The sequence below is a fragment of the Blastomyces dermatitidis genome, assembly GCF_000003525.1.
Source record: "Blastomyces dermatitidis ER-3 genomic scaffold supercont1.5, whole genome shotgun sequence".
NCBI lineage: Eukaryota > Fungi > Ascomycota > Eurotiomycetes > Onygenales > Ajellomycetaceae > Blastomyces > Blastomyces dermatitidis.
The window spans coordinates 1340945-1364276 of NW_025544778.1; the positions used below are offsets into that span (position 1 = coordinate 1340945).

The following is a 23332-nucleotide window of genomic DNA, read 5'->3' on the forward strand; positions in this document are numbered from 1 at the left end:
GCCTATTCCGCTGACTGATCCAGCTAACCGACCCGAGGAAATCCAATCCCGAGAACAACCTCAACCCATCCAACAGATACCTGATCCCTCGCTTCTGAACCCAGAACGCATCCCAATTTGCCCAGTCAATTGCAGAGGACAGAGAAGACCTTTTTAAAGGCCAGGATATCCGCAATGACATCGATCGTGCGCCCCTCAGCCTTTCTGCTGAGAAGAAGTTGTCTTGCCCTCTCCAATCCCGCGCGAAATGCTGCTTTCTATTCCACATCTCGGGCGGCCTCCTCGACTACTTCTCCTCTGGCAATCGCCTCGACACTGAAACCTGGTCTCTTCCAGACGAAACAAAGGAATGTTGCAGTTAATGTTGCTGGCTTCCATGCGACCAGCCGGAGGGATCTCCTGCCACCCCCACCTCGTGAGTGATCCAAGCTCCTGCTTCTTTCTTCTTCGATGGGTTGCGGGAGGTGGTTGAAAGAAGAATGGCTGGATAGATCGTGTGTTAAACTGGGTTGATTGATGATAGTCGGCTAATTTGATTGTGATATTTGTCCAATTGTAGAAACTATTCAGGGAACAAGTACGTTATTTGTCCTCATTCGATTTACCTTGCCCGGATGCCCACGGTTGCGGTTGCGGTTTCAGACGAGTGATACCACAATTCCACAAAAAATATATATCACTACCTTAGCAACCAACGACGAATCGTTTCCCACGGGCGTCACAAAATCCTTGCCCTGTATACTGATTGCCATGGTACTCATTTAGTGAACGATCCCGCTCCCCTTCCTCCTACTTCTCCTTCCCACGGCAGCTACCACTGGACTTTTGAAAGGTGCGCTTTGTTCCCCGAAAAGAGGAATTGAAAATAGGATAGTCAATGGCATGATATGATGGAAATATTCGACAAAAAGCCGGCCATCTGGCTAATTTGAACGTTTCAATAGAGCTATCGCTGTCGCCCTTATCCCGTTGACGATTGCCCCCTTTGCTGGTGGATCTCTTAACCCGGTCATGGATGCAGTGTTTTGCGGTACCATCTTGATGCATTCACACATTGGTTTCCAGTACGTAGTATCTTCGCCCGTGTCTAGGTTCGGATTCAAAAACACCATTTTCAATTCTAACGTAATGATTTTTTTTTCTTCATTGGAATACAGGGCTTGCATCATCGATTATATCCCCGGGAGACGTTTTCCCAAAGCCAAGAAGGCGTTCGACTGGCTTCTTCGCGTAATGACCCTGACAGTTGCAGTTGGGTTGTACGAGTTCGAGACGAATGATGTTGGCGTGACTGAAGCCATCAAGCGAATCTGGAAAGCGTGATCTGTTTTCTCTTATTTAGTCTTTTCGTTTGTCCTTTTCGATATTGATTTGTTCCTTTTTTGATTTTAGGGGTATTGTTTTTGATGATGTCTTCTCAAAGCTTTCCAAGTTAGTCCTTTTACTGTCCCTTTTCTCTTTTCTCCTTCCCGCATCTTTTCATTTCACGTACATTATTTCTTCCCCTAGATTCCAGCCTCACTCTGATACTGTAAAAATTCCTTTATTTCTGTCTCTATATAAGGACGTCAAAATATCATGTCTATCTGTTGGCCGGCCGGGCTCATAACCTGTAGGTTACTGGGGCAAAAGAGCTCAGTCACCACCAGCGCACTGCTGGTAGAAGGGCCGATCAACCCGGGACCCCCAACACTATCTGTCTGTACCCTATCCATATTGCTAAGCGTACGATCTTGCCGAATGGAACTAAAATAAAATAACCCCATCCATACCCCAAGCGCCATTGCTCCGCTAGTATCAAACGAGGCATACCACGTACAATTGAAAGGGACATAAAATAAATAACTATAAGGCATCACCTTCTAACAAGTACCCACTTACTCCAACTCCTCCTCCTGCCCCATCTCCTCCGCCTCCCCACCAAGCAGCTCCTCATCATCCGCAACCGCCACAACCTTCTCAATCAACTTCAACGTAGCCCGCAACGGCAACCCAATCACATTATCATAACTCCCTTCAATCCTCTCCACCAGAATCGACCCGAGCCCCTGCATCCCATACCCACCCGCCTTATCCACCCCTTCCCGCGTCCGCACATACGCCAAGATCAACTCATCCGTAATCGTCGGATCGAACCGCACAACCGACGCCTCCACAGTCGACTCCAGCGCATACCCGGGATCGCGCGCGCTCTTCAACGGCACCATCGCTGTCATGGCCGTGTAGACCGTGTGGTCGCCCGCGTCACGCAGCGACTTCAGCATGGCTATATGCTGCGCCTCGGAGCGGGGTTTTTCCAAGATCTGCGCGCCGCCGGAAGCTGTGGGGTCGACGACGATGGTGTCCGCGGCGAGGATCAGGGCCGGCTCGCCCTTTTCCTCATTGTCGATTTCCTGTCTGTAGACCGCCTGCGCCTTCCTGATTGCTGTTTCTAGGCAGTATTCGAGCGGGGAGAGGGTGGCTTTGGGCAGGTCTTCGGCAAAGCTGGAGGGGATTATTTCGACGTTGGGCAGGCCAAGGTAGGAGAGGATTTGGCGGCGGCGGGGGGAGCTGGAGGCTAGGATTACGCGTTTGGATCGCAGGTCGATTAGGGTTGGGAGGGCGAGGGCGGGGGGTCGTGGGAGAGTCAGCGGGGTGCGTCCACTGCCTTTGCCTGCACCGGCGCTGGCGTCGGAGTATGAGGGCGGTGGGCCTGAGGGTTGTCTTTCAGATGTGGAGTCGGTCATTTTTTTATATTTTAAAAGAAGAAAACCTGGGAGTATCCTTCTGTTCGTTTTTTTTTTTTTTTTTTCCGGCTGAATCGATGGGTGTTGGACCGCTTTGCGGGGTGATCTGCGGGTGGTGGGGTGGTGGGGTGGGGGGAGGTGATGGAACGGTGTGGATGTTTGGCCAGATAACCAAGGAAGGGCGGATGGGGAGAGAGTGGATTTTCTTCTCGGCGGTTTTTTCCCGTTTATATTCTCTAATTGATATCTGGTTACCAATTGTTTGTGAGCAGATGTTCCAAGTTGAGGTGTTTGGCCTTGTGTGATAAAGGGCGGAAACAATTCTTTAGCAGCAAAAATACGACGAGGATTGATTGGCAAGAGCATCCCCTGTCAAAAACAAGGTTGCTTTGCACAAAAGTGTTTATCTTAAAACGTTTTAAAAATATCTACAGTGCATTGATGTCAACGGGAACCTGGTAGGATGGTGTCAAAAGAATGATCTAGGGACCAAATTAAATTCATAATTAGGGGAGAGAAAATATATTTATATATTTATATAGAACTGAGGAGTATATATATAGAATCAATGTCTGAGACGAAAAGCAAAACAAGAATCCATGCACTACGAATAGCGGATTCTGGGGTATGTAGGGTTACTAGAACCAAAATGAACAAAGGGCAAGTAAATACTATATAGTTACAAGCATGCGCAAGAACCACAACGAACGAAAAAGAGAAAACGTGTGATAATACAAAAACTCCATGCGCGAGCCCAAACAGCGAAAAGGGAGAAAAAACGACGACCACCTTCTCTCTCACGCGAGAATATAGACCAAGTTGGGATGAATCGGGACACCCATTCATTTTCTAGTCTGTCTCGGACATGATGGGAAAAATTGTTGAAACTTGGCGAAACAGCTCGGTTTCTCCTGTGCTTTTCCCCCCTCTCTATTTTTGCGTATGGATATGCTTATCCCGAGGTCATCATGTTCTCATGCGCCAGTAAAAATATGTCCCAGTCCGAAAAACGGTCCGCTCCTACAACTCCCCGATTCCCAGCCTCCATCCCGGAACAATGGCTGGCTATACATCGCGCCAATATCTGAGGCGAGGAAAAAGTCGTTCGTGGCGGGGAAAGTAACATAGAAAGTTAAAAAAAAAAAAAAAAAAACACGTAGGTAGTATGGAGAGCAGGTATCAAAGCGTTCGATCCTGTTCGTTCCGATATTCTATCGTCGCAGAGCATCTTCAGGAGAACCGCCTCTCTTCTCAATTTCCTCCACCAGCTCTTTCCGCTCCTGCAACTTCATCTGCATGAAGTCCACAGTCTTGCGCAGGACCACGCCCTCACTGCGGCCCTGGCCCTCGAGCCCCGGAACAAGTTCAGTCAGCCTATCGAACCCTTCACGAATGGCGGCGCGCCGCTTCTGCTCAGACGCGATGTGGTTATTCTTCTTTTCCTGCTCTGTAAGGCGTGGTTTTTCTTTGTCTGTAGTCCGTGAGGTTAGGCGGGAGTTTGGCTGAGGCGATGCGGACGATGTCATAGACACGGAGGCAGGGCCTTGGTTCCGGGCTCCCGTGGCTGGTGTCTGGACGACTGTGAAGTTGGAGTGGTCGGAAGGGGAGAGGGAAGGATTGGAGGGAGACATAGATGCTGAGGGGGAGATGGGAGATGGGGAGGGAGAGGCGGACGAAGACGACGAGGACGCCTGGCCACGGAGAGCTGAGAGCATAACCTGATTGTCGTGGGGGAGGGATTGGAGGGGGGTTTAAATAGGTTTAAAATGTGAGTATATTTAGCTGAGGATTGGATATCCATGCGAATGCTACCATCAATGAATGGCGGGATTGGGTGGATTGGAGGGATGAGTGACGAGAATGAGCGGACAAGGATTGAAATATCAAGGCAAGCAAGACAGGCACGATAAGGGAATGATGGCTAGATTGCGCTTAGAGTTGTTAGGTCGAGTTAAATAGTCCTCCATGGATGCGTGTACAGTTAGCTATTTCCTCCGTGCTGGTGGCATGTAGAAGTCGGCGAATATAAACAATATCTTACTTGATGCTCTCGGTATCTTTCCTCGGATGCGCCAACAAGTTGCAGGGAAAGGGAACGGGGATTCGAGATGCGGGGCAAAGCCGCTCCTTTAAAAAGACGACGCTAGTGAAATAGGGTTTTTAGCCTCTTCTGCTGCGGCTCTCTCAGTTCCAGCCCCGAATCATGGTCGACAGCCGATGTTGACGTAGATCACTCCAACTCGCACCCGCGCAACCATGGGACTATTGCACAATTTCTGCAAGACATGGAGATGCAGATGGAAGATGGCCAACTTCTTCATATTTGCTGTCTTTTAAACCCTAAGAATTCGCTCTTGGAATATCACACTGTTCTGGGGGCTGAGTTAACACACATTACTGTTGTCCTCCACGCCGTCTTTGACATCGACTCCCTATATCCCGAGACTTTTCTTCTTGCTTCTCTGGAACAGGCTTCCTCCCGATAGAGGATATCGTACTAACACTATCCAACATGGATCGGGACCGGACACTTCGGGGATCCTGCTCCTGCGGCCGCATTCAATATGCCATTCTTATCCCTCGCAACGCCGTCACGCACGCTGAGGTCTATTTTGATACAAGCAGTGACCGCCGTATGTTAAATCCCATTAACCCTCCCTGTTCCGAACAAAGGATTGCAACAAGATCCCGACATAAGCACACTAACCGACGACTGCATGTGGGGATTTATTACCAGGGAGAAACCAAGCAGCCCCATTAACGGCATGGCTCCGCGTACCCCTGGATTGGTACCAGTCGACCACAACATCCTATTTCCCAGATGAAACACACAGCGCTATCCGCCGCACCTTTATCCCGCCTAACGCACCGCATTCCCAGCGCAATTTCTGTGGCTTCTGCGGCACCCCTATGTCATACTGGAGCGAAAACCCGCCCGAGGAAGCTGAGTTTATCTCGGTGACCATAGGCAGTTTGTTCAGCGAGGACCAGGGCGCGCTAGAGGATTTGGATCTTCTGCCTTCAGATGTTGATACGGATGTGGAAGTTGCCAGCGGCCGCGCCACTCCCACCACCTCTACTGGTCCACCGGTTCCCTCCGCTGTTACATCTGCGTCCACCCAACTGGGCCCGAGATTCATAGAACCACGAGTGTCGGTCAAGCATCGGTTCGGTATCGTCAATGGCATTCCATGGTTTGAGGAAATGATGCAAGGGAGCCGGCTAGGCAGGGTTGGGAGGAGAAGACGCGGGGTGGGTATCAGTGCGGATCGATCGACGAGAGTGGAATGGGAGGTGAGCGAGTGGCATGATGATGGTTTAGGTCCCGTCGTGGAAGACCTTACCCCTGGCTCTGGCTCTGGCTCTGGCTCTGCTTCTGACGTCTACACGCCATCACGAGCGTCCAAGAGGAAAACTCCTGAGGTGGATGGTGGTGAGTGAGTGAGTGAATTAATGAATGGGACGGGGCGATGAAACTCATTGCATGAGGTGGAGACATTCCTGCTTTTGATTGTTTAACCTTTAGGTGGTTGGATTCGTTGGCTTTGGGACACCAGTCCTGTCTTCCTTGGGGCAATCCTTGGACGTTACAGGTACCTGTTCTGTTCTATATACTGCTGCTCCTGATAATGAACTTCATTATCGCCTGCTCTGCCACTACACTCATTCACAAGATGGTTCTCCATGCCATACTATAAGAACATACCCATTTTTTGGGCGATTTTACGTGCCATTCTTGCGGAAAGATAAATATTGCACATAGCATGGACACAAAAACATACGGCTATATGTTTACTCTTCAACTACGTTCCGATCTCCTGTTACTGGATTTCGTCCACCGTTGAACCGGCATTCCCAAAAATTCCCTTCTATATTGCCATTGAAGTCTAGTATAAATGATGCTTCATGTCCTTATCCCCCATCTTTAATGACAGTGCCTCAGTTACCACTAGCCTAGAAGCTTGACCCCAACTCCTAGCGCTGAGGGGGATCATATTCATGTTGTCTACATTGGTTTGACATGCATTCTATCTTGCCATTGTCATTATATCAGCGCCCATACCACTGCAAGGTTGCTAGACTTGACATTGTGACCATATATATTTCCTGGATATTCAACAAAGGCCATTAATAACATTCCCTTGGTTCTTGTTTGTTATGGCTGCTGTTTGATGAGCTGTTGAACTGCAATGTTTTGAGCATTGATAGAGAAAGATATTTTCTAGTTATTACCATCTTACTATTTCTTAACATTTTTGTTAATCTTTTCTTAACTACATATATCTTAACCTTTTTAATTTCTCTTTATGTTTTGTAGGGAGAATGTTTCTCAGAGCTCTGACATAGTTTCTCTCCACACTCTATGAGTGTTCACATCAGATACTCCTATAACATCACAACTTTCTCATTTGGTTTAGTCATGCTTCATGAGACAATGCTCTTAAACTGAGTCTCTCTGAAGACTCACATCATACAAATTTTCACACAATTTCTCCTTCTTCTTCTCCTCTTCTTCTGTTTCTTCTTGTTCTTATTTTCCCCATATTCTCCTTCTTTTGTAACCTTCTCCTAATAATCGTCATCCCAACTGTTTATCACGTCTGTAAAGTGTGAAAACTCAAACACCACCAAGACAAACCATGGTGACACCATCACACTTCCCCCTTGCAAAACGCTCCCTCGACAGCCTTGGGCTGCGAAGACGATATGAGTCTCCTCCACGGCAGTTCTTTCGCCCTGAACTTCGAGCTAGAGCTTCAAGTAGCTCAGCGCTGGCCCAACGCGCTGGCTCTATGAGGTTTGCAACGGCAGTACCGGAATCCTACATCAAGATGACTAGAAAGCCACCTAAGAAACGCAACAATAGGAAGAAGAATAACAAAAAGAAGCAGAAGGGTGGGCGCTCTAAGAACGCGGCAATCGAGGATCTACCGTTGTCGAAACGCTGGGCTTTAGCTGCGGCGAATGCGTTTCGTCCGTCAAGCAAGAGTGATGCAAAGCAGATTCAGTCTAGAAAGGTATGTCCGTGTTTCGAGTGTTGAATAGTTATCTTTTCGGTGTAAAAACGGTTTATGAAGATTACGAAACATATGTTAACGTTCGTTGATTTGGAAAAACAGCTTCGCCGTGTTGTAAAAAGAGCTGATCTATCGCCCAAAATTTCTCGTCCAGTTCCAGCACAGGCATTTGCTACCCCTCCGGTATGTCTTCAAAATTTCGATGTCTGTGTTGTTTTTACTTTTACTATTCTTTCCTTATTTTGCCAGATTTGTTTTCTCTTCTTAATTTCTAACAGTTATTTAGAAGAGAAAGTCGAGTCTGCACGCGGGCGCGAAGACGCGTGCTGCCTCGACTGGCAACAATGACCCCCTTATTGAAAAACCTCTTCCAAGCACTCCAGGGCCAAAAGTTCTAGATATCCCAGACATCGAAGAGGAGCGTCCACGTAGTTCGAAGAGTACCATTGGGGCAGAAGACACTCCTGTTCGTCAAAATAAAGTGGGAAGACCTGAAGCGTCAGAGAGGTGGCCGGTTTTATCCCCATGGAAACCACCTCACTCGTGGGAGTCCAATTATTGTCGCGTTGAAGAGAGAAAGGAATCTCAACAGCCTTCCTCACAACCCAACGATGGTGTAGCACCTTCGACACCAACGGAAGTTCCTCCCCCTCTGCCGCCATCAAAGCCATCGACTCCCCCAAGGGGTACTACTCTACGGCATAGTCGTCTGCGAATCGCGTCAAACTGGGCTGCCAACAATTCTCATCTCGATACTATTTATCAAGCAGTGGAGCCAAATGATCCAGTGGAGATGGCGTCTCAAAACGAGCATTCAGAACTTTTACCAAACATGATCCCGTCAGGAAACAATAAGGCAGTAACACAACCACTGGAGGTAAACAGTGAATCGAACCGCGTAAACCAAGCTGTGGGGAACAATGATAATACCACCTTTAAACCCAATCCATTTCGGAACCGTTATCGAACTGTCTCGTCGCCCCAACATTCTTCACAACAGCAGCCGCAGAGTGACTTACGGGAATTTTCTTTCGAATTCAGCACCGATTGCCAGAATCCCGGGCCCACCAATAATCAGAAACAGGCAGGTGCTCATATGATGGATGACAAGGAAGTGTCGAATAGTTACACCACTCCTCGCAACGAAAATGCAGCGTCGAAAATTCCCCGTGCCTCGCCAAAGGTATTGACTCCTCCTTCTACTGGTGAAGTTAACAGATTGAAGAAAATTGCATCTCCCCGCCGACGCAGTTCTATCCCTATCCCAAGTCGGATGGTACATGGACGGGACAAGGTTGATGTTAGCGCGCTACATGCTAGTCCTCCATTAAAAACTACTCGCAACTCTAGTTCCGCTTACACCAGTACAATCTACGAAGACGAAACTCCTGGAGGACAAAAAGAATTGGGGTCTCAGAAAACTATTGATAGTATTGATCCCAACGACACAGGCCACATGGGACTGCATGGGAATGATTCTACCCCTCCAACGAGCCTGCCCGAGGGGTACAGATCAAAAGAGTTGGCTGCAGCAGGTCGTTCTGGCCCTCAGCTCCGCATCTCCCCAGAGGCAGACAAAGTTATTATGGGGAATATGACTGACGCACTTGAAGACTCGTCCCAAAAATCTACTAGAAATCGCGCCAACCGCCACTCAAGCTCGAAGAGACTCTCGGGGGATAGTATTTTTGGCAGCTTCACCCCCAAGTATCTCATGCATTCGCAGTCTAACAGCTCCTTGAATCCTTCCACTTCTTCACCTATGGAGGGCAAGGTAGCAGTTGCAAGAGACAAGAAACTCAAGAAGGCTAGAAGCACAGACGCTACCTACGCCAAGATGCCAAAGAACGAACACATGAAGAAGTTCGGCACAAATCCTTTCTACGATGATGGGATTGCAGGACGCGTGCCATTACCTGGAATGTTCAACGAGAGATACCCATTCTTGAATAGTAGCAGCCCGGACCCACCCCGTTATTCAGAAGCAGATGCGACCAGCCAGGGTTACAAGGCGCTGCCATCGTCCCCGCTTGCTGAGAGCACAACCCTCATCGACGACAATGATGTCGTATATTCCCAGCCTGGATCTCATCAGAAGTATGTAGTCCCGAGCCCCCTGGACTCCCATACCTCTGCGGACCAATTCCACAATAAAAAAGAGAATGAACCCTTCAGCGAACGTGACGCTTCCTCTACTTCCCGCCACCGCAGTGCTTCGCAGCGTTTACTTCATCGTTCATCTCGCCATTGCATGTCTGAACATGGAAGCCACGGTAAATCGAAATTGAACAATGTAGCTACCTCGAACCCTTCTACCGAGTTAGTACAAAGGGATACATTTGAGATTCCCCGTAGGAAGCATCGAGAGAGCTCAGCAAAGCACCGCTCCGCTTCGACAAGCCTCGACTACCCCAAGGCTAAGGAGTCTTCTACAAGGGCTGGTGGCGTGTTGTCTAACTTCCGTGGTCTCTTCACGAAACAGAAGAACGACTCGATCACCGCAAGTGCAAATTCAGGAGCAGGTGCATCCAGTTCAACCACTGCCAAGCGCAAGGATCTCGAGCGCGTCAAAGCTGCGAATAGCGGGAAATTGAGTACCGGAAGCCCCATGGAGCGCTCTTTCAGCCGTCGTGCCCGGGGGATCTCCCGTGCCGACAAACGTGGCGAGGACAACCGGGGCACCTCTTCTCGTGACAGTAATGTGGATCAGTCCCGCCCAGCATCTGACGCCCTTACGGTCACCTCGCAGATGGCGGACTCACCGGCGCTCTCTGGGATTAGTAATGTTAGTGCTCTGTGTATGAATGTACTGAATTCAGCTCGTGATGAACCAAATGGCGCCAAAAAAGAGAAGTTTCTCCAGGTACGGATCCACACCAGTCTTCTCCTTCATCACTTTGTTCTTCAGCAACCCACTGTTCTTTCCTTCTTTTCTCTCTTTGTCTTTTAACTCCCTTAAACTCCCAATTTTAAGGAAAACTAACCACTTGGTGAAAACATGTAGCTTGGCAAAATTCTCGTTGAGGTTGTTAACCACTCGAATGATGCTGAACGTGCCATGTTGGCTGCTGTACAGGCTGCAAAGGAGTCTGAAATCGCCTGCGCTCTCGCCAAGGAAAATGCCTTGAGAATTGCCCAAGTTGCTCAAGACTGGATTAACTGCAGTAGTAGCGATAACACAAGCCTACGCTAAGTCACATTCGCAATTTTTCTGCGTGTGTGTTTCGAGGCCAGCCTTTCCATTGTCCAAGCCTGCTGAGTGCCCGAGAGCTATCAGGAGCTAGCAAGTTCTCATGGGAGCATATGACCTGTATAAAATATTGATGTGATGAAGTTATTACTTCTCTATTTCTCATTGTCTGATTCTTATTTTTCTTGTGTGTGATCAAATGTCTTGACAATGCTAAGTTTACTTTTTTTTTTTCTTTTTTTCTTTTTTTTCTTTTTTTCTTTTTTTTCTTTTTTGTCACAGGACTGATGCTGTTATCAATTTTCCCTTTCATTTTTTTCGTCTCTACATTTTCGTCTCGACCTCTGGCCCCATCTTTCCCCATTCTTCTCATTTCTATGTTTTGATCTCCTCCAATTAACACGACAAGAAGCAAGATAATTTACTGTTCTCAGATAAGATAGAATAGAAAAGTATCTTGCTTATTACTGCCTTTTTTCATTGTTCAATTTTGTCATATATTTTCCTTAATGGGCCGGAGCCACTGAGGCATGGATCATGCCATCCTGCATTGTACTCCTGTCTGCTGAGTTCTTCAGTTATGCAGTTCCCCATCAGATATCTGGCATTTGAGTTCTGATATGATCTTCATCTGGCAAATCTCATATCATCTACCTTCAGATATTTGGGTAGCGAGTTTGCCTAGTCTACTACAGTGGACTCGCCAAAATACATCCTCTTTTCTATCAAGGGGATTTTTTTCTGTGGTTTTACTTTCACGCTAAATAACTAAATATCGCGACGATGCCCCGTTCATCTGCTACGGCTTTTGCCTATGATTTCTGATTCTCAAGCCCGCTCAACATGAATGCGATGCTAGCTCGAAAGTGATCGCTAGCCAAGTTCAATGAAATACGATTTTTTTCTCGTTCTATATTATCAAAGGTTCTTTTTGAAAAGAATTTAATGTATAATTTTTGCAGGTTTTCAACGCTTCAGCAGTAGATTTGATTTCTCTTACCACTGCTACTTCTGTCACTATCACAATGAATGAATCAATATCTTCTCATACTACTGTAAAATCCCAGTGCTGAAGCATCAGGTACAATCAAGATAGTCAGCACAAAGAAGACCACTGTGTAAAGTGCATGCATAATAATGAGTGTTTCACTAACTGTCTGCTTTCATTATCTGATTGAAAGTAACACATAAGCTGCATTATCTTCACTCTTGTAAGCTCTCAGTTGTTGTCTAAATGTTCTCTTTTTTCACTCATTTTCAACTGACTCCTCTCATCTTTCTATCACATTATATATACAAGCAGGTTGTCTTTCTTCTTCTACTGAAGACATCAGCTTTCTTCTCTTCTTACAAACTATCTCATAGACTCATAAACACTAAACAACACCTATGTTTGTTGTTATTGTCTAAGATAATCAGTGACTATATAATATTCAGAGATATATAAACTCATGCATTAGATATCAAAACATTATAACTTAATCATATCTCTTCATTTCTCTGCATTTACATTGTCTTCTTCATATCAGAGTAAGTCTTCATCTTTGTCTTTAAATTATTATTATTATTATTATTATTATTATTATTATTATTATTTTTCATATAATACTCATTATTACTTTTAACATCAAGTTCTTAGTTTTATTTACTTAATAAAGCTAAGATTTTATTTCTAGAACATTTTGTTAATTTTCTTACTGCAACTCTGCTTCATGATGACCACTTACTCAAGTCTCACATCAGTGTCACAAAGCAATTGCTCCACTGTAGCACAAGTACAACACTGCAGAAGTATTACTATCAATCAGCATCTGTTGTCCTGTGATTCTCTCTCTATGCACCTCAGAAGGCAGATGGGAGATAAAACAAGATAATACAATACAAAACAGGTTTCACAGATCTGGAAAAGAATTGTCTGTACTTCTTGTCCATTGTTATGAAGTCATCTGTCAACACTAGGAAAACATTGAACTGAGTACACTGTCAAGGCTGCTATCTCTAGGCTCGAGAACAGTAGCGGAAGAGTATGTGGGTTGCCACAAAAAATTGGTGCAGAGAGTAGTAAGCAAAATAGCCAACAAATGTGGTGAGTTTCTTGGATATAGTCTGATGCTCCTGCGCAGAGGCTGCAAGTCTCGTAAAGCGTGGAGTGCTGCCAAATTTAACACCGAAAATGTGAGGGATTCCGATGAATGAGATCTCTGGGATGCATGATGGAATTTGACCAGGAAAACAAGTATTTTATATCTTGGGCGAAACTGTTATGAGAAATTTCTGTGGTTGGCGGCCATTTAACGCCGGTTGGAGATGGAAGATCGAGCATGGTATGACCATTCACAACGAAAAGCAGGCTTAGAAGAGTACACTGCTCTAGCAAGTTTCAGGGGGTGCTAAAACCCGTAAATGCCAGGGGCAAATGGCTTGAAAAGGCCAGATGCGGGAAGGAAACGTCTCCAATTTTGTTTTCAAGCTGCCAAACTGCATCAACTTAGGAGAAACATATGCATACCTCAGCACTGAAAATAGGCATCTAGTTTTCCGGAATAGAAATGCACTTAAGCTTGAGCAACCTGACATTTTCCACACATCTTCTGGTGTGGATATCCACGGAGTAAGAACCGCGGGTAGTGATTCAAATGATAATGGGAGATGGAAGTGTAAGGTAGATTGCCTGGTAAATTCTAGGACACAACAAGATTCCGCCGGTTATTGATACTTTGATTTCTTTTTTCACCACTGGGAATGAATGCACCAATTTGCCCAAAGTGTGACACTACCTGACAGCAATCCGTCTTCGCCAGATCATATAATCTGAAAGCAGTAGTTATGGTGTCAGAAGTGCCAGATCCAAGGTCGCAGATATAGCGAGTAAGCACTAAAAAGTATGGATCCAAAGTGAAATAAAAAGGTAGGAGGGAGACTGTGCTACCCTAAGATACCGGATCATGAATGCTCTGGGGGCTATAATGACGGAAATATCATGTGGAGTAGCCACTTCGTTCGTTGGCTTGCGCGTTTCCCAGAACACATAGCCAAGCGATGCTCGCCAAATTTAGCCAACTTCGAATCCACTCGATTGAGGTATACAAAAACCCTCACTAGTTGTGCAATTGCACATATGTTCTGTACTCCTAAAGTTGTAACGTCAGTAAATACAAGTAGATAGGGGTATGGTATGGGTGGCTCTAACTCATTTCCGGTTGGCCCAAGAATTTAGGGATTCAGTATTACAGAAGGGACAATATAATCAATCCGGATGCAAGCATCCAGATTACGTAGTCGAACCAATCTCCAAGTTTTCCTTGAACGGACACGATGAGCCCATTGCGAAGAGAATACTTTATATAGACCCCAGCCTGCTCGAATTGAAGTTCGGATAAGGTTGCGGCTGCCAAGACAGGTTTGGATTTTATTGGCCGGCTGCTCGGCTAAGTTAGTGGCGCCTTACGTTAACTTACCTAATTTGAATCGTGATGCTTCCCAGATCATGAGCACTTAATTCACCAACTACCATCTACACTCCACATTTGCCAACCGTAGCACACATATAACGGCGAACTTCTCATGAAGAGCAAACGCGAAAATATGCTGATCACGATCCTAAACTACACCCCTGACAAGCTCTTGAACTTTCACCCAATTTACTTTCGCCCATGGTTTGTATTTTACCCCGACCTGCGGTGCTCAAAACCCGTTACCACGGGACTTTGATATGAGCAGGCTTGGGTTTTTAGGCGGATCCGAATACTCTGTGACCGGTACAACCGACAATGACATATATGCCAACTAGAAATTAACTGTTGGATTACTACTGAAAATATGAGCCCTAGTGCAACGAGCCTACGTATAGACGACACAGGGGACACAAAACTTCTAATAGCGGCGGAATGACATTTTTTCCCCTGATAGCCAGCGGCACCAGTGATAACCCAGCGTCAGCCCATAGCATCCGAGCTAACGGAGTTGTCTATATTCGGGAACGAAGATGAAGCCGTGTGGTGAAACCACTTAATACCATTGTTTGTGATATATTGGCTCGGATAATTTGACCTTTCAACTTTTGTTGAACAGCTGACTACCCGACGTATGGCTCGAGTTCGAACGCGATTGAATTGGCCATCGAACATCTAGAGCGGCGTACACAAATTTACCGGTGTGGGTTAACCGATTACATTTATTGAACGAGCTTTGTCACTGGCAGCCAAAACTGGAACGAGTAACTCCCAATCGCATTCCAACTGCCCAATAAACCGAAAATTGTCTACCTTCATAACACGACTAGATTGGTAGATACAAAGTCAAAAAACCACAACTTCCAGTGTGAAATATCGCTCCTGGAGAGGATCACATAAAAAAAGAACGGGCCATATCTCGATAGAACAGTCGTTTTCTCTTTTTGGGAGGTTTCCAGAGGCGAACTAGTTCTTGTCCCGTTTCCTAAACGCTGAACTGAACTAATTTACATTTGACGCCAACCAACGATCCCCAAGCCCCTAATTTATTTGGCTCTATTCGATCTCCGCATTATCATGCCGTCTACCCTCTGTGAAAGGATTAGCCACTTATCTAGCTTCAATGGGAATATGCAGGCAGCAGCTTGGATATTTGTTCATATATCGGTGATGGACGGTTAACGTGGAGCATACCCTAAATCTTCAGCCTTAGCCGATGTTTCCTTTTTACTCTTCTCCCTCTGAGACTTGTCGAGGGGTGGCATAACTACTATAGCCAAACTGTCGCCTTTCCCTCTTCGCCTTGTTGCTATCGTAATCGGAATAGCCAAAGCTATCTTGTCGCTTCGCATTCGCAGGTCTGCCATAACCAGAAGAAATCTGTTGTTTCTCCCTCTCAGGCTGATCATCGTAGCTAGAATATCCAAAACCATCCTGTCGCTTCGATATCTCGGGGTTGTCGTCGTAGTCAGAATAGCCGAAGCTATCTTGCCGCTTCACAATCACAGGTCTGTCATCTCCAGAAGGAAACTTTCGTTTCTCCCTCTCAGGCTGATCATCGTAGCTAGAATATCCAAAATCGTCCTGTCGCTTCGATATCTCGGGGTTGTCGTCGTAATCAGAATAGCCGAAGCTATCTTGCCGCTTCGCAATCACAGGTCTGTCATAACGAGAAGGAACCTTTCGTTTCTCCCTCTCAGGCTGATCAGCGTAGCTAGAATATCCAAAATCGTCCTGTCGCTTCGATTTCTCGGGATTGTCACTGTAACTGGAATAGCTAAAGCAATCCTGTCTCTTCTTATTGCCATGTTTTCCCAATGGTGGTGGCAGGCTTCTGTCACAGAGGCTTCGCGGTGCTTCCGGGGCGATGCGAACGGGAATTAAAACACGTGCTGCAACACTTGTAGATTCCTGCTCGGTTCTTGCAGTACCACCTCCATCATTGATGATTGGGGCCGATAGAACGGTGGCTATGATTCCACCAAAGACAACGAAGGGGTAGGCGAGCCACATTTTGGAAAGTGCACTTGGAGTTGATGTTGGTTGATATGTTTCTTTATCAGAGAGAGAGAGAGATTTTGATCTGCTGACAGGTGGCTGAAGGCAGGGGGAAGCTTCGAATGGAGTAAACACAGAGAGGCAAGGTGCGAACATATTTTCCAGGGGAATGGCTCTAGAAGGTTGATATCCCTTTAGCTTTATATTCCAATTCCTTGGACTCTCCGCTCTGACCTTTGTACACCGTCTCTGCCCGACCCCTCCCATAAAAGTGGCAAGGAAGGAAATCCTGTTGATGCTTCATTCAACATGGGGTAATGAGCTCAGGTGTGACTTCGCTGATCACTGCGAGGATCTTGGGTCGGTGCATGCATTTTTGGCCAGTAATTCTCCTTCCAGACCTCTGAGGCTGCCAATGACCAGAATTCCCGTCTTTCATCACGGAAACGTTACATTGCTTTTGAACCAAGTGTAACTAATGATATGATATTCCATGATATCGGTTTTATCATGGTCATATCAGGCGGAATGATACGATAGGCCTGATGATATCCTATCCCTATATTTTCAGAAGAACAATCCTCTGCTAAGTATATTGTTCTCCGTTCCTGTTGAGAGAATCTGTATCACTTTATATTGCATGCTGAGAGGCAAGTGATTCACCGTGAGAACATTGGCTTACTTATTTGTTTGATATTTCCTCACTACTTTGCCATCATCGGGCTGATTGACCAAGTTAAGAGGAACGTTAAACCGCCAGGGGTATAATAATAGGCCGACTGAATGCCTCCTGCAGAAGCAGTAGTCGTCGTCGACTACCAGCTGAGCCATGAAGCATATAGTCTTTTCCCTAACCTCATCCTCCTCTTCCTTAAGCAGCCTTTGCACCCTGCCAACTGATATTGGTTGTCAGCATGTTTAGAAAATGGATTGGTCAATCCAGATTCAATTGTCTCAATCGAGAACTGGATGACTACGACGGGGAAGCCGAAGAGAGTCTTTTAACCAAAAGGTTGCCTTATCCCAATCACTTAACGTCTTCAAGAACAAAGTGTATTTTCTCAGCAGCGGCCGGCTTTATCATCGGAGTTTCCAGTGTTTTCGTGTATTTGCTATGCATATCTTCATCCCCGCCGATGTTTGGGAAAAACGCAGCGCTCAAACAAACTTCATACTGGTGTGGGTAAAAAGCCCCCGGCACACTTCAGGCTGAATATATAGGCTAATTCTACATACATAGCTAAGGTTCTTGACGAGATCGAAATCCCAACATATACTGTCCGAATGAACGGGACTCTCTTCCCCCCTCCCGATCCCGATTTCTCACGACAGGAGCCCAGTGCAGAAAACGACGCCACTTGGGAAGTCTTCGAGAAAATTCGCACACATGTCGTCACGCGTGATGATATTATCAAACTAGGCAAGGACCCTGATACTGTCGCACGCTTCGACGACGAGTACTGGGGATTTGAACAAGATGCGTATATGGCACAGCTGGATATTTTCCACGTAGGTAACTAGGGCCGTGGAGTGCATCGCGTGTTCATTATATATCGTTAACATCAACAACAGCAAATACACTGCCTGAACAGGTTGCGAAAAGCAGCCTTCGCAACATACCCCGGCTATACGCCAGTAGAGACGGAAGACGCATACTCGAAGATTTGGTGGGTTCACATTGGCCATTGTGTTGATATGCTGCTACAGAATATCAAGTGCTATGGGAACACCGACATGATAACGGTCGCTTGGGTAGGAGACCACGGAAAGCTCTGGCCGGATTTCAGTATCAACCACAAATGCCGCGACTTTGATGCCATAATGAAGTGGAACCTGGAGCATGCCGTTGATGTTGGGAAGTTCAGCCGAATGCCGCTTCCGAAGGACGCTTATTTATGGCCAAAACCGTGGGCAGATCCCGAAGCTGAGCTTGGTCATCCGCTTGGGAAGAATGAGTGGAAAGAGGGAAGACAATGTCATTAAACATTTGTGGGTATAGCTGATAACAGTACTAAGGAAAATGAAGTAGAAGCTTTACAGCCTGTCATGAACAAGTTGGGGGATTTGTTGATACCTTGTTTGTTTCCCTTTCATCTCTTTCACCTTTTAACTCAGCTTTGTGTCAATACAATTCTCATCATCAGTTCTGCTACCCTATAATACTTCCTTCCTACTTATTACAAATAGACGACGAAAATAACTCCTTCCTTAGAAGTAGAACGCCCTTGCGGTCCTATACGGACTGTACTAGCTCCTTCACGTAACCCCTTGGATGGTTGCCCTAATTGCTACGCTACGTGCTCATGAAATCTACCTCTTCGTCACGTTTCTAGGGCCCCCGTTTCGTGACCAAGTTTTGTAAATCAATTTAAAAATATGTAGACAAGGGCTCACACTTACCTTGCGGATAAAAGCTCTGACTACTTCAAGTATGCGCACTTCACTGCCATTTCTTTAATCGTATGTAGTTAATCTTCCACCATTTAGAACTCCACAAAGGGAAATCATCAAGGGTCCTTGGTTGGATGCGCATTCATTGTACATGTACATGTACATGTACATGTACAACAGCAGTAGACAAAATATCAGCAATGGAGCGACTCATTACAACTGCCGAGCCTACGTTGATAAGGTATCTATCTCTCTCCTCTAAACTAGGGCGAACCTTCAAGCCCCTGATGTAGGTGAAGTTAAGGTTATATTAAGAGAATTAAGACTAGAAGGTAGCTGTCCATTAGAACACTACTACTTCAAAAACTATTAAGCTTTGGGCAGGAATTCTCCCATTTTACTTCATAAACATAATTCATCCAGTTTGGTGCTTCTGTTCCAAATGCACTGCAAAGCAATCCATGAAGCATGATGTTTTAATGTACTCCACCCATACTTCAAATAACCAAGAAAGAAAATGGCAAAAAGTGTCTCCCGAATTCCCGCAAGTTTAGGAGTTGGGTATGAGAAAATAAAACCCATGAAACAGCAGCTGTGTTGCAACCTGCATACATAGGCACTTGTTTAAGAAGAAAATATTACATTTTGTCCTCTACCTCCGTATAGAGAGCCCTCCTCCTCTTGGTCAAGTCTATGCTTTCGTCAGGACCTTTAAAGGGTGGGCTTCGGTAGTGTAAACCCACTTATTCTTTCCCTTGCCGGCTACTTGCCAATCTGCTTCTGTAAGGGTCGTTAGCAAAGCATAATACATGAATTTGGCAGGAAAGGCGCGGGAAGCTGAGTGAAGTCTAACGTGAAATAAACGAGCACATCTTGCATTGAAACAACGAGTTAAGGACTTACCCGGAGCAAATGTTAAGTAGGCATATTTCAAGACCTCAGCGAAGAGAAAGCTTTCTTGGAAATCTAACTTTCTGCCACCAGTTGGACTATTTACATCGCCAATTGAGGTAAAGCCAGACTCCGTTCGGCAAATCTTGCGAACCGCTTCGAAGGCTTCCCATACCCATTCCTGGTACTGTTCAAAAGTTAACTGTCTATGAATATAAAGAGTTGGAAGACAGCGATGGGGTAACAAAATTTTCGCTTACCATGGGGTCTCCAGTCACTCTGTACGCATAATAGTAGCTTTCAATAACCTCAGGTCTGAGGTTATAATTGCTATGGGTAATATATAACCCCTCCTCCTCGAAAAGCTTTCTTTGGTCGTCCGGTACCTTCTTCGGGTCCCAACCGAACCCTTCTGGACCGATTCCTGTAGCGGTTGAATGATACGAGTGATAACAACCCTTGACGAGCTCTAAGCCAAAGTCGATAAAATCTTGGCGACAAAGAACTTGACCACCAAGAAGGAAGTTGCCGCCATTGAAGCAAGTTAGATGCTGGGAAGTAAAGTCAAGTTTGCCGTTCCTAAACCCAGCTAGATAAGTATATTCGCCGTGGTTCGAAGATATCGTAGATTTCAAATGTTCAATCGACGATTCAATCGCGAGAACCCATCTTACATGCTTAAATATTAGCAAGAAGGCCATAAATGTCAATGTGGGGAGGGTACGGGGACTATCACCTGTCTCGGTAGAGTTCAAACCGAGTCTCATCATAAACAAACATCTTGATTAAATATTCATAGAATGAATCGGCACCTCCACCCCAACTGACATCTGCATTCACAAAATATCCAGTGGTTGTGTTGATATCTGAACCGATAAGACCGGGAAAAGGCTCGGTCGCTGGTGGCTTCGGGTGAAGGAGATAAGATTCGCCTTTCGCGACGAGTTCGCCATACTCTGGTTCACCAGTAAGATCGGACAAGTGCATCCCTGTGTCGAGTAAGTATGGTCTGTGTCAGAAGGGCTGTGGGTGGCTCACATTCAAGTATCAGAGTTCCAGCCTCCGCAATCCCACTCGAGGTCCTGCCATCCTATCCGACGTTAGTTATTTCCCCTTCATCCCTCGCTTGTGGCGACCGTGAAAATACAAAGCCGAATTATATGACTGACACGTCCCGTCCAGAGTCATCAAGTCATAGCTTCTTAAATAGGGTGGAGATATATAGGCCTTACCATCGTCTTGTTGTTTATGCGCAGATTATTCGACGGGATACCGGTTGGAGTGTCAAACGCGTATTTCATGATATCTGCTAAATTTTGAGATTGGGCTAGGAGCGAGTCGATATGGTCAGGCTAAAAGGTTGATCAGCAGAGCAGTTGAATAAACGAGAGCAGATTATTATAAAGCCGCGGAATACTTGCGTTTTGACCCATATCATTCTCGCTCAATAAATCATAGCCTGAAAGCATTCCCCCCAAATAGCGTATTGTGGTCTCAAACAAACTAACTTGTGTGTCCGTTTTCGAATAGTCAAGCTTCGCGATATGCGCTAGAATCGTCTTGACAATGTCGGGGCTATCCATTATAATCGCGGTGGAAAGGGCATCGACGGCTGAAGCACCCCAGCCATTTCTGCTCCAGCCATTAATCTCTGAGGTAGAGGCAAGATTAGACGTGAGGAATCCACAAACCGTGAGTTGCTTGCAGTGTTAGAGACCGGGCGCAGTTCATCCTGAGGAAACGCATATTCCATGTAGCCATTCCAAGCAAATTCAAATGCGTCTTTAACCTCCTGTGCTCTATCCGCGTTCTTCTGTAAACGGATATACTCTTTGTGAAGTACTGGGGACGAAACTGCGAATCGGACCAGGGCGAACGCTGTTAAGAAGACCCCGAAAGAAATCTGCCGCATCTTAGAAGATTACGTCACGATAAGCTCCTCAACTACCCCAAAACAGTGAAGACTTGTTTAAAAATAATCGTGAAGTAGTAGAATGAAAAATCATAAAGGAGAAATCTGAAAAGAGCCGAGCACGAAATGAACTGGCAGGAGCCAGCCACATCGAGAGCAATTTGGCGCCTTCCTTGGTCTCATGTATAAAACAGACTGGCAGATGCCACCACGAGTAAAGAAAGGTACATTACAAATGTACCAGCAGGGTGAGTATTAACCCGCAGAGATACGGCAGCCATTTTCTCTCAAGGACCTGTTCTCCTGACCTGGACTCTGCCTAGATCATGCTGGTCACAACGGTCTCAGCAGTGAGCATGCGATATCTAGCATCACCCGTGCAAGAACATTGGTAGAGGCCCGCATATCGGCCCCGCGCCAACACTCCAACACTCCAACATCAGTCCTTGATCAGCTACAAGCCGGGCATCAACTGCATGGTGGTCCAGGAAGAGGAAGACGGCCATGGCTAGTGAAACACTGGAAGGTTTCGTCAAGAAGTTGCGGACAATGTCCGGCATGTAAGTGAGTCTCATTTTGTACCATGTGCCGTGCATGCACCTCACCACGCGGTTGCATATGAAGTAGAGGAAGGGACGGGAGCGAGTTGAGATTGTCTCATGGAGGGAGGGAGTCTGCTCTGCTTCATTTCATGGCGATTTTCAGGGGGAAAAGTAAGCATTCTCACGTGGGTAACTAGGGTGAGCCTTATAACTAACTATGCCTAATCTAGAATAGCGGCCTAGTCGGTCTCTCCCGGTCTTGGTCTGAGGTTCGTGTCACAATTAGCAGCAGCCTGGTGCATATCGAGACCACCAACTTCCGACCTTCAGTCAGTAAGCTTTCATTTACTACAGAAAGCAATGGCGATGCTTCGACGAACAAATAGTCTGATGAAAACGTTGACTCAAGCCGCATGACCTGAGCTGCAACCACTAGTTGAGACCACACACCCTACGTTCACCTTGACGGTAAACCCTCATATCCGATGAAGATAACAACTTGAAGACAACGAATTCCTGTGGACTTGGCAGAAGGTCTGGATAGCCTAGACAGGAAGTCAAGTCGCACATGACTATTTACATTTTCTGCTGCATGATTCTCTCTGCCTTCGAACAACTCAACTGGGCAAATGCTGTCGAAACCGCGCTCGTTAAATATGCACGCACAGTTTGATCCTACCTGGAGGTTCAACTTTGGTATACACTCAGCAATGATACACGCCTCAAAATCCACTTTGCAGTTTCCCTACTATTACTCGTCGGGATCTTGTCAGCCAATCCCGGGCGCATCACTCGAGCCGCCATCGGGATTTCTTCCCCACCGAAGGGTTAATCATGGAAATAGATGAGGGTAACATCGAGTGTAAAAGGTTCAGCTTCGAGACCATTCGGGATACGGCACATGGCGCACTACAGCTCGGGATGCGAGAAAGCGAAATGCAGCGTGACAGCTTTTAATAACCTCTGGTTAAATTCGTTCACTATTCTTCCTGTCCTTGGTCAGGAGGCGGTACGGTACCACGCTGAGAACATGACCTTGCAATCGGAAACTGGTGATTATCTTCAAGTCACTGATACCAAATCAACCAGATAAATCAAACATATAATCATGTGCAATTAGACATTCTGAACATCCGAAAGTTCGCCTGTTATTCAGTGCCGTGCAATAAGCTTGACATTATAGCGTATTTTGACCGATCATCTGCCAAGGAA

General features: G+C 46.1%; 9 protein-coding genes across 11 annotated transcripts; 5 read left to right on the top strand and 4 right to left on the bottom strand.

Moving 5' to 3' along the window:
- Positions 1–26: 26 nt before the first annotated feature.
- Positions 27–2770, top strand: BDCG_04918 (succinate dehydrogenase (ubiquinone) membrane anchor subunit). Its single transcript, XM_045420559.1, has 5 exons — positions 27–415; positions 560–577; positions 766–832; positions 945–1064; positions 1158–2770. The coding sequence occupies exons 1-5, from the start codon at positions 175–177 to the stop codon at positions 1321–1323; spliced, it is 612 nt and encodes a 203-aa protein (XP_045276646.1). The 5' UTR covers positions 27–174; the 3' UTR covers positions 1324–2770.
- On the bottom strand, positions 1114–3175 carry BDCG_04919 (septum formation protein). Its single transcript, XM_045420560.1, has one exon. The coding sequence runs from the start codon at positions 3090–3092 to the stop codon at positions 1878–1880; it is 1215 nt and encodes a 404-aa protein (XP_045276647.1). The 5' UTR covers positions 3093–3175; the 3' UTR covers positions 1114–1877.
- A 698-nt stretch (positions 3176–3873) lies between these two features.
- Positions 3874–4920, bottom strand: BDCG_04920 (helix-loop-helix DNA-binding domain-containing protein). The gene has a single exon (XM_045420561.1). It carries the CDS (start codon positions 4439–4441, stop codon positions 3938–3940), a length of 504 nt encoding a protein of 167 aa, XP_045276648.1. The 5' UTR covers positions 4442–4920; the 3' UTR covers positions 3874–3937.
- Positions 4921–4954: 34 nt separating this feature from the next.
- BDCG_04921 (uncharacterized protein) lies at positions 4955–7282 on the top strand. The gene is made up of 2 exons (XM_045420562.1): positions 4955–5359; positions 5464–7282. Exons 1-2 carry the CDS (start codon positions 5239–5241, stop codon positions 6165–6167), a joined length of 825 nt encoding a protein of 274 aa, XP_045276649.1. The 5' UTR covers positions 4955–5238; the 3' UTR covers positions 6168–7282.
- An 84-nt stretch (positions 7283–7366) lies between these two features.
- Positions 7367–11839, top strand: BDCG_04922 (uncharacterized protein; the record flags this gene model as incomplete). The annotated part of the gene is made up of 4 exons (XM_045420563.1): positions 7367–7744; positions 7847–7927; positions 8031–10607; positions 10749–11839. 4 exons carry the CDS (start codon positions 7367–7369, stop codon positions 10935–10937), a joined length of 3225 nt encoding a protein of 1074 aa, XP_045276650.1. The 3' UTR covers positions 10938–11839.
- Positions 11840–14441: 2602 nt separating this feature from the next.
- BDCG_04924 lies at positions 14442–18904 on the top strand. 3 transcript variants are annotated; one of them, XM_045420565.1, is made up of 6 exons: positions 14442–15744; positions 15805–15894; positions 16105–16384; positions 16490–17563; positions 17625–17893; positions 17957–18904. In XM_045420565.1, exons 4-6 carry the CDS (start codon positions 17299–17301, stop codon positions 18365–18367), a joined length of 945 nt encoding a protein of 314 aa, XP_045276652.1. In that variant the 5' UTR covers positions 14442–15744; positions 15805–15894; positions 16105–16384; positions 16490–17298; the 3' UTR covers positions 18368–18904. The 3 variants fall into 3 exon arrangements, with proteins under 3 accessions (XP_045276652.1, XP_045281056.1, XP_045281057.1); XM_045420566.1 differs by having other exon boundaries at positions 15721–15894; positions 17957–18665; XM_045420567.1 differs by lacking the exons at positions 14442–15744; positions 15805–15894 and adding an exon at positions 15980–16044 and having other exon boundaries at positions 16101–16424; positions 17957–18665.
- BDCG_04923 (uncharacterized protein) lies at positions 15174–16526 on the bottom strand. Its single transcript, XM_045420564.1, has 2 exons — positions 15581–16526; positions 15174–15477 (listed from the first exon to the last, which is right to left on the bottom strand). Exon 1 carries the CDS (start codon positions 16397–16399, stop codon positions 15614–15616), a length of 786 nt encoding a protein of 261 aa, XP_045276651.1. The 5' UTR covers positions 16400–16526; the 3' UTR covers positions 15174–15477; positions 15581–15613.
- A 66-nt stretch (positions 18905–18970) lies between the features above and the next one.
- On the bottom strand, positions 18971–22256 carry BDCG_04925 (mannosyl-oligosaccharide alpha-1,2-mannosidase). Its single transcript, XM_045420568.1, has 8 exons — positions 21358–22256; positions 21088–21298; positions 20899–21018; positions 20705–20756; positions 20403–20655; positions 19927–20335; positions 19679–19853; positions 18971–19555 (listed from the first exon to the last, which is right to left on the bottom strand). Exons 1-8 carry the CDS (start codon positions 21576–21578, stop codon positions 19467–19469), a joined length of 1530 nt encoding a protein of 509 aa, XP_045276653.1. The 5' UTR covers positions 21579–22256; the 3' UTR covers positions 18971–19466.
- On the top strand, positions 22083–23077 carry BDCG_04926 (uncharacterized protein; the record flags this gene model as incomplete). The annotated part of the gene is made up of 3 exons (XM_045420569.1): positions 22083–22138; positions 22356–22453; positions 22965–23077. The coding sequence occupies 3 exons, from the start codon at positions 22083–22085 to the stop codon at positions 23075–23077; spliced, it is 267 nt and encodes an 88-aa protein (XP_045276654.1).
- Positions 23078–23332: the final 255 nt, after the last annotated feature.

Excerpts from the sequence above, each read along its gene's own strand:
- BDCG_04921 (XM_045420562.1), top strand. The coding sequence starts at position 5,239 with ATGGATCGGGACCGGACACTTCGGGGATCCTGCTCCTGCGGCCGCATT. Across the intron at positions 5,360-5,463 it reads TGATACAAGCAGTGACCGCC|GGAGAAACCAAGCAGCCCCA; the intron begins GTATGTTAAATC and ends ATTTATTACCAG.
- BDCG_04925 (XM_045420568.1), bottom strand. The coding sequence starts at position 21,578 with ATGCGGCAGATTTCTTTCGGGGTCTTCTTAACAGCGTTCGCCCTGGTC. Across the intron at positions 20,757-20,898 it reads GCATAAACAACAAGACGATG|GATGGCAGGACCTCGAGTGG; the intron begins GTAAGGCCTATA and ends AACGTCGGATAG. Across the intron at positions 19,854-19,926 it reads GAGTGACTGGAGACCCCATG|TACCAGGAATGGGTATGGGA; the intron begins GTAAGCGAAAAT and ends ACTTTTGAACAG.
- BDCG_04919 (XM_045420560.1), bottom strand. The coding sequence starts at position 3,092 with ATGCTCTTGCCAATCAATCCTCGTCGTATTTTTGCTGCTAAAGAATTG.
- BDCG_04920 (XM_045420561.1), bottom strand. The coding sequence starts at position 4,441 with ATGCTCTCAGCTCTCCGTGGCCAGGCGTCCTCGTCGTCTTCGTCCGCC.
- BDCG_04923 (XM_045420564.1), bottom strand. The coding sequence starts at position 16,399 with ATGTGGCTCGCCTACCCCTTCGTTGTCTTTGGTGGAATCATAGCCACC.
- BDCG_04924 (XM_045420565.1), top strand. The coding sequence starts at position 17,299 with ATGTTTAGAAAATGGATTGGTCAATCCAGATTCAATTGTCTCAATCGA. Across the intron at positions 17,564-17,624 it reads CAAACAAACTTCATACTGGT|CTAAGGTTCTTGACGAGATC; the intron begins GTGGGTAAAAAG and ends CTACATACATAG. Across the intron at positions 17,894-17,956 it reads CACAGCTGGATATTTTCCAC|CAAATACACTGCCTGAACAG; the intron begins GTAGGTAACTAG and ends CATCAACAACAG.
- BDCG_04918 (XM_045420559.1), top strand. The coding sequence starts at position 175 with ATGACATCGATCGTGCGCCCCTCAGCCTTTCTGCTGAGAAGAAGTTGT. Across the intron at positions 833-944 it reads TACCACTGGACTTTTGAAAG|AGCTATCGCTGTCGCCCTTA; the intron begins GTGCGCTTTGTT and ends ACGTTTCAATAG. Across the intron at positions 1,065-1,157 it reads CATTCACACATTGGTTTCCA|GGCTTGCATCATCGATTATA; the intron begins GTACGTAGTATC and ends ATTGGAATACAG.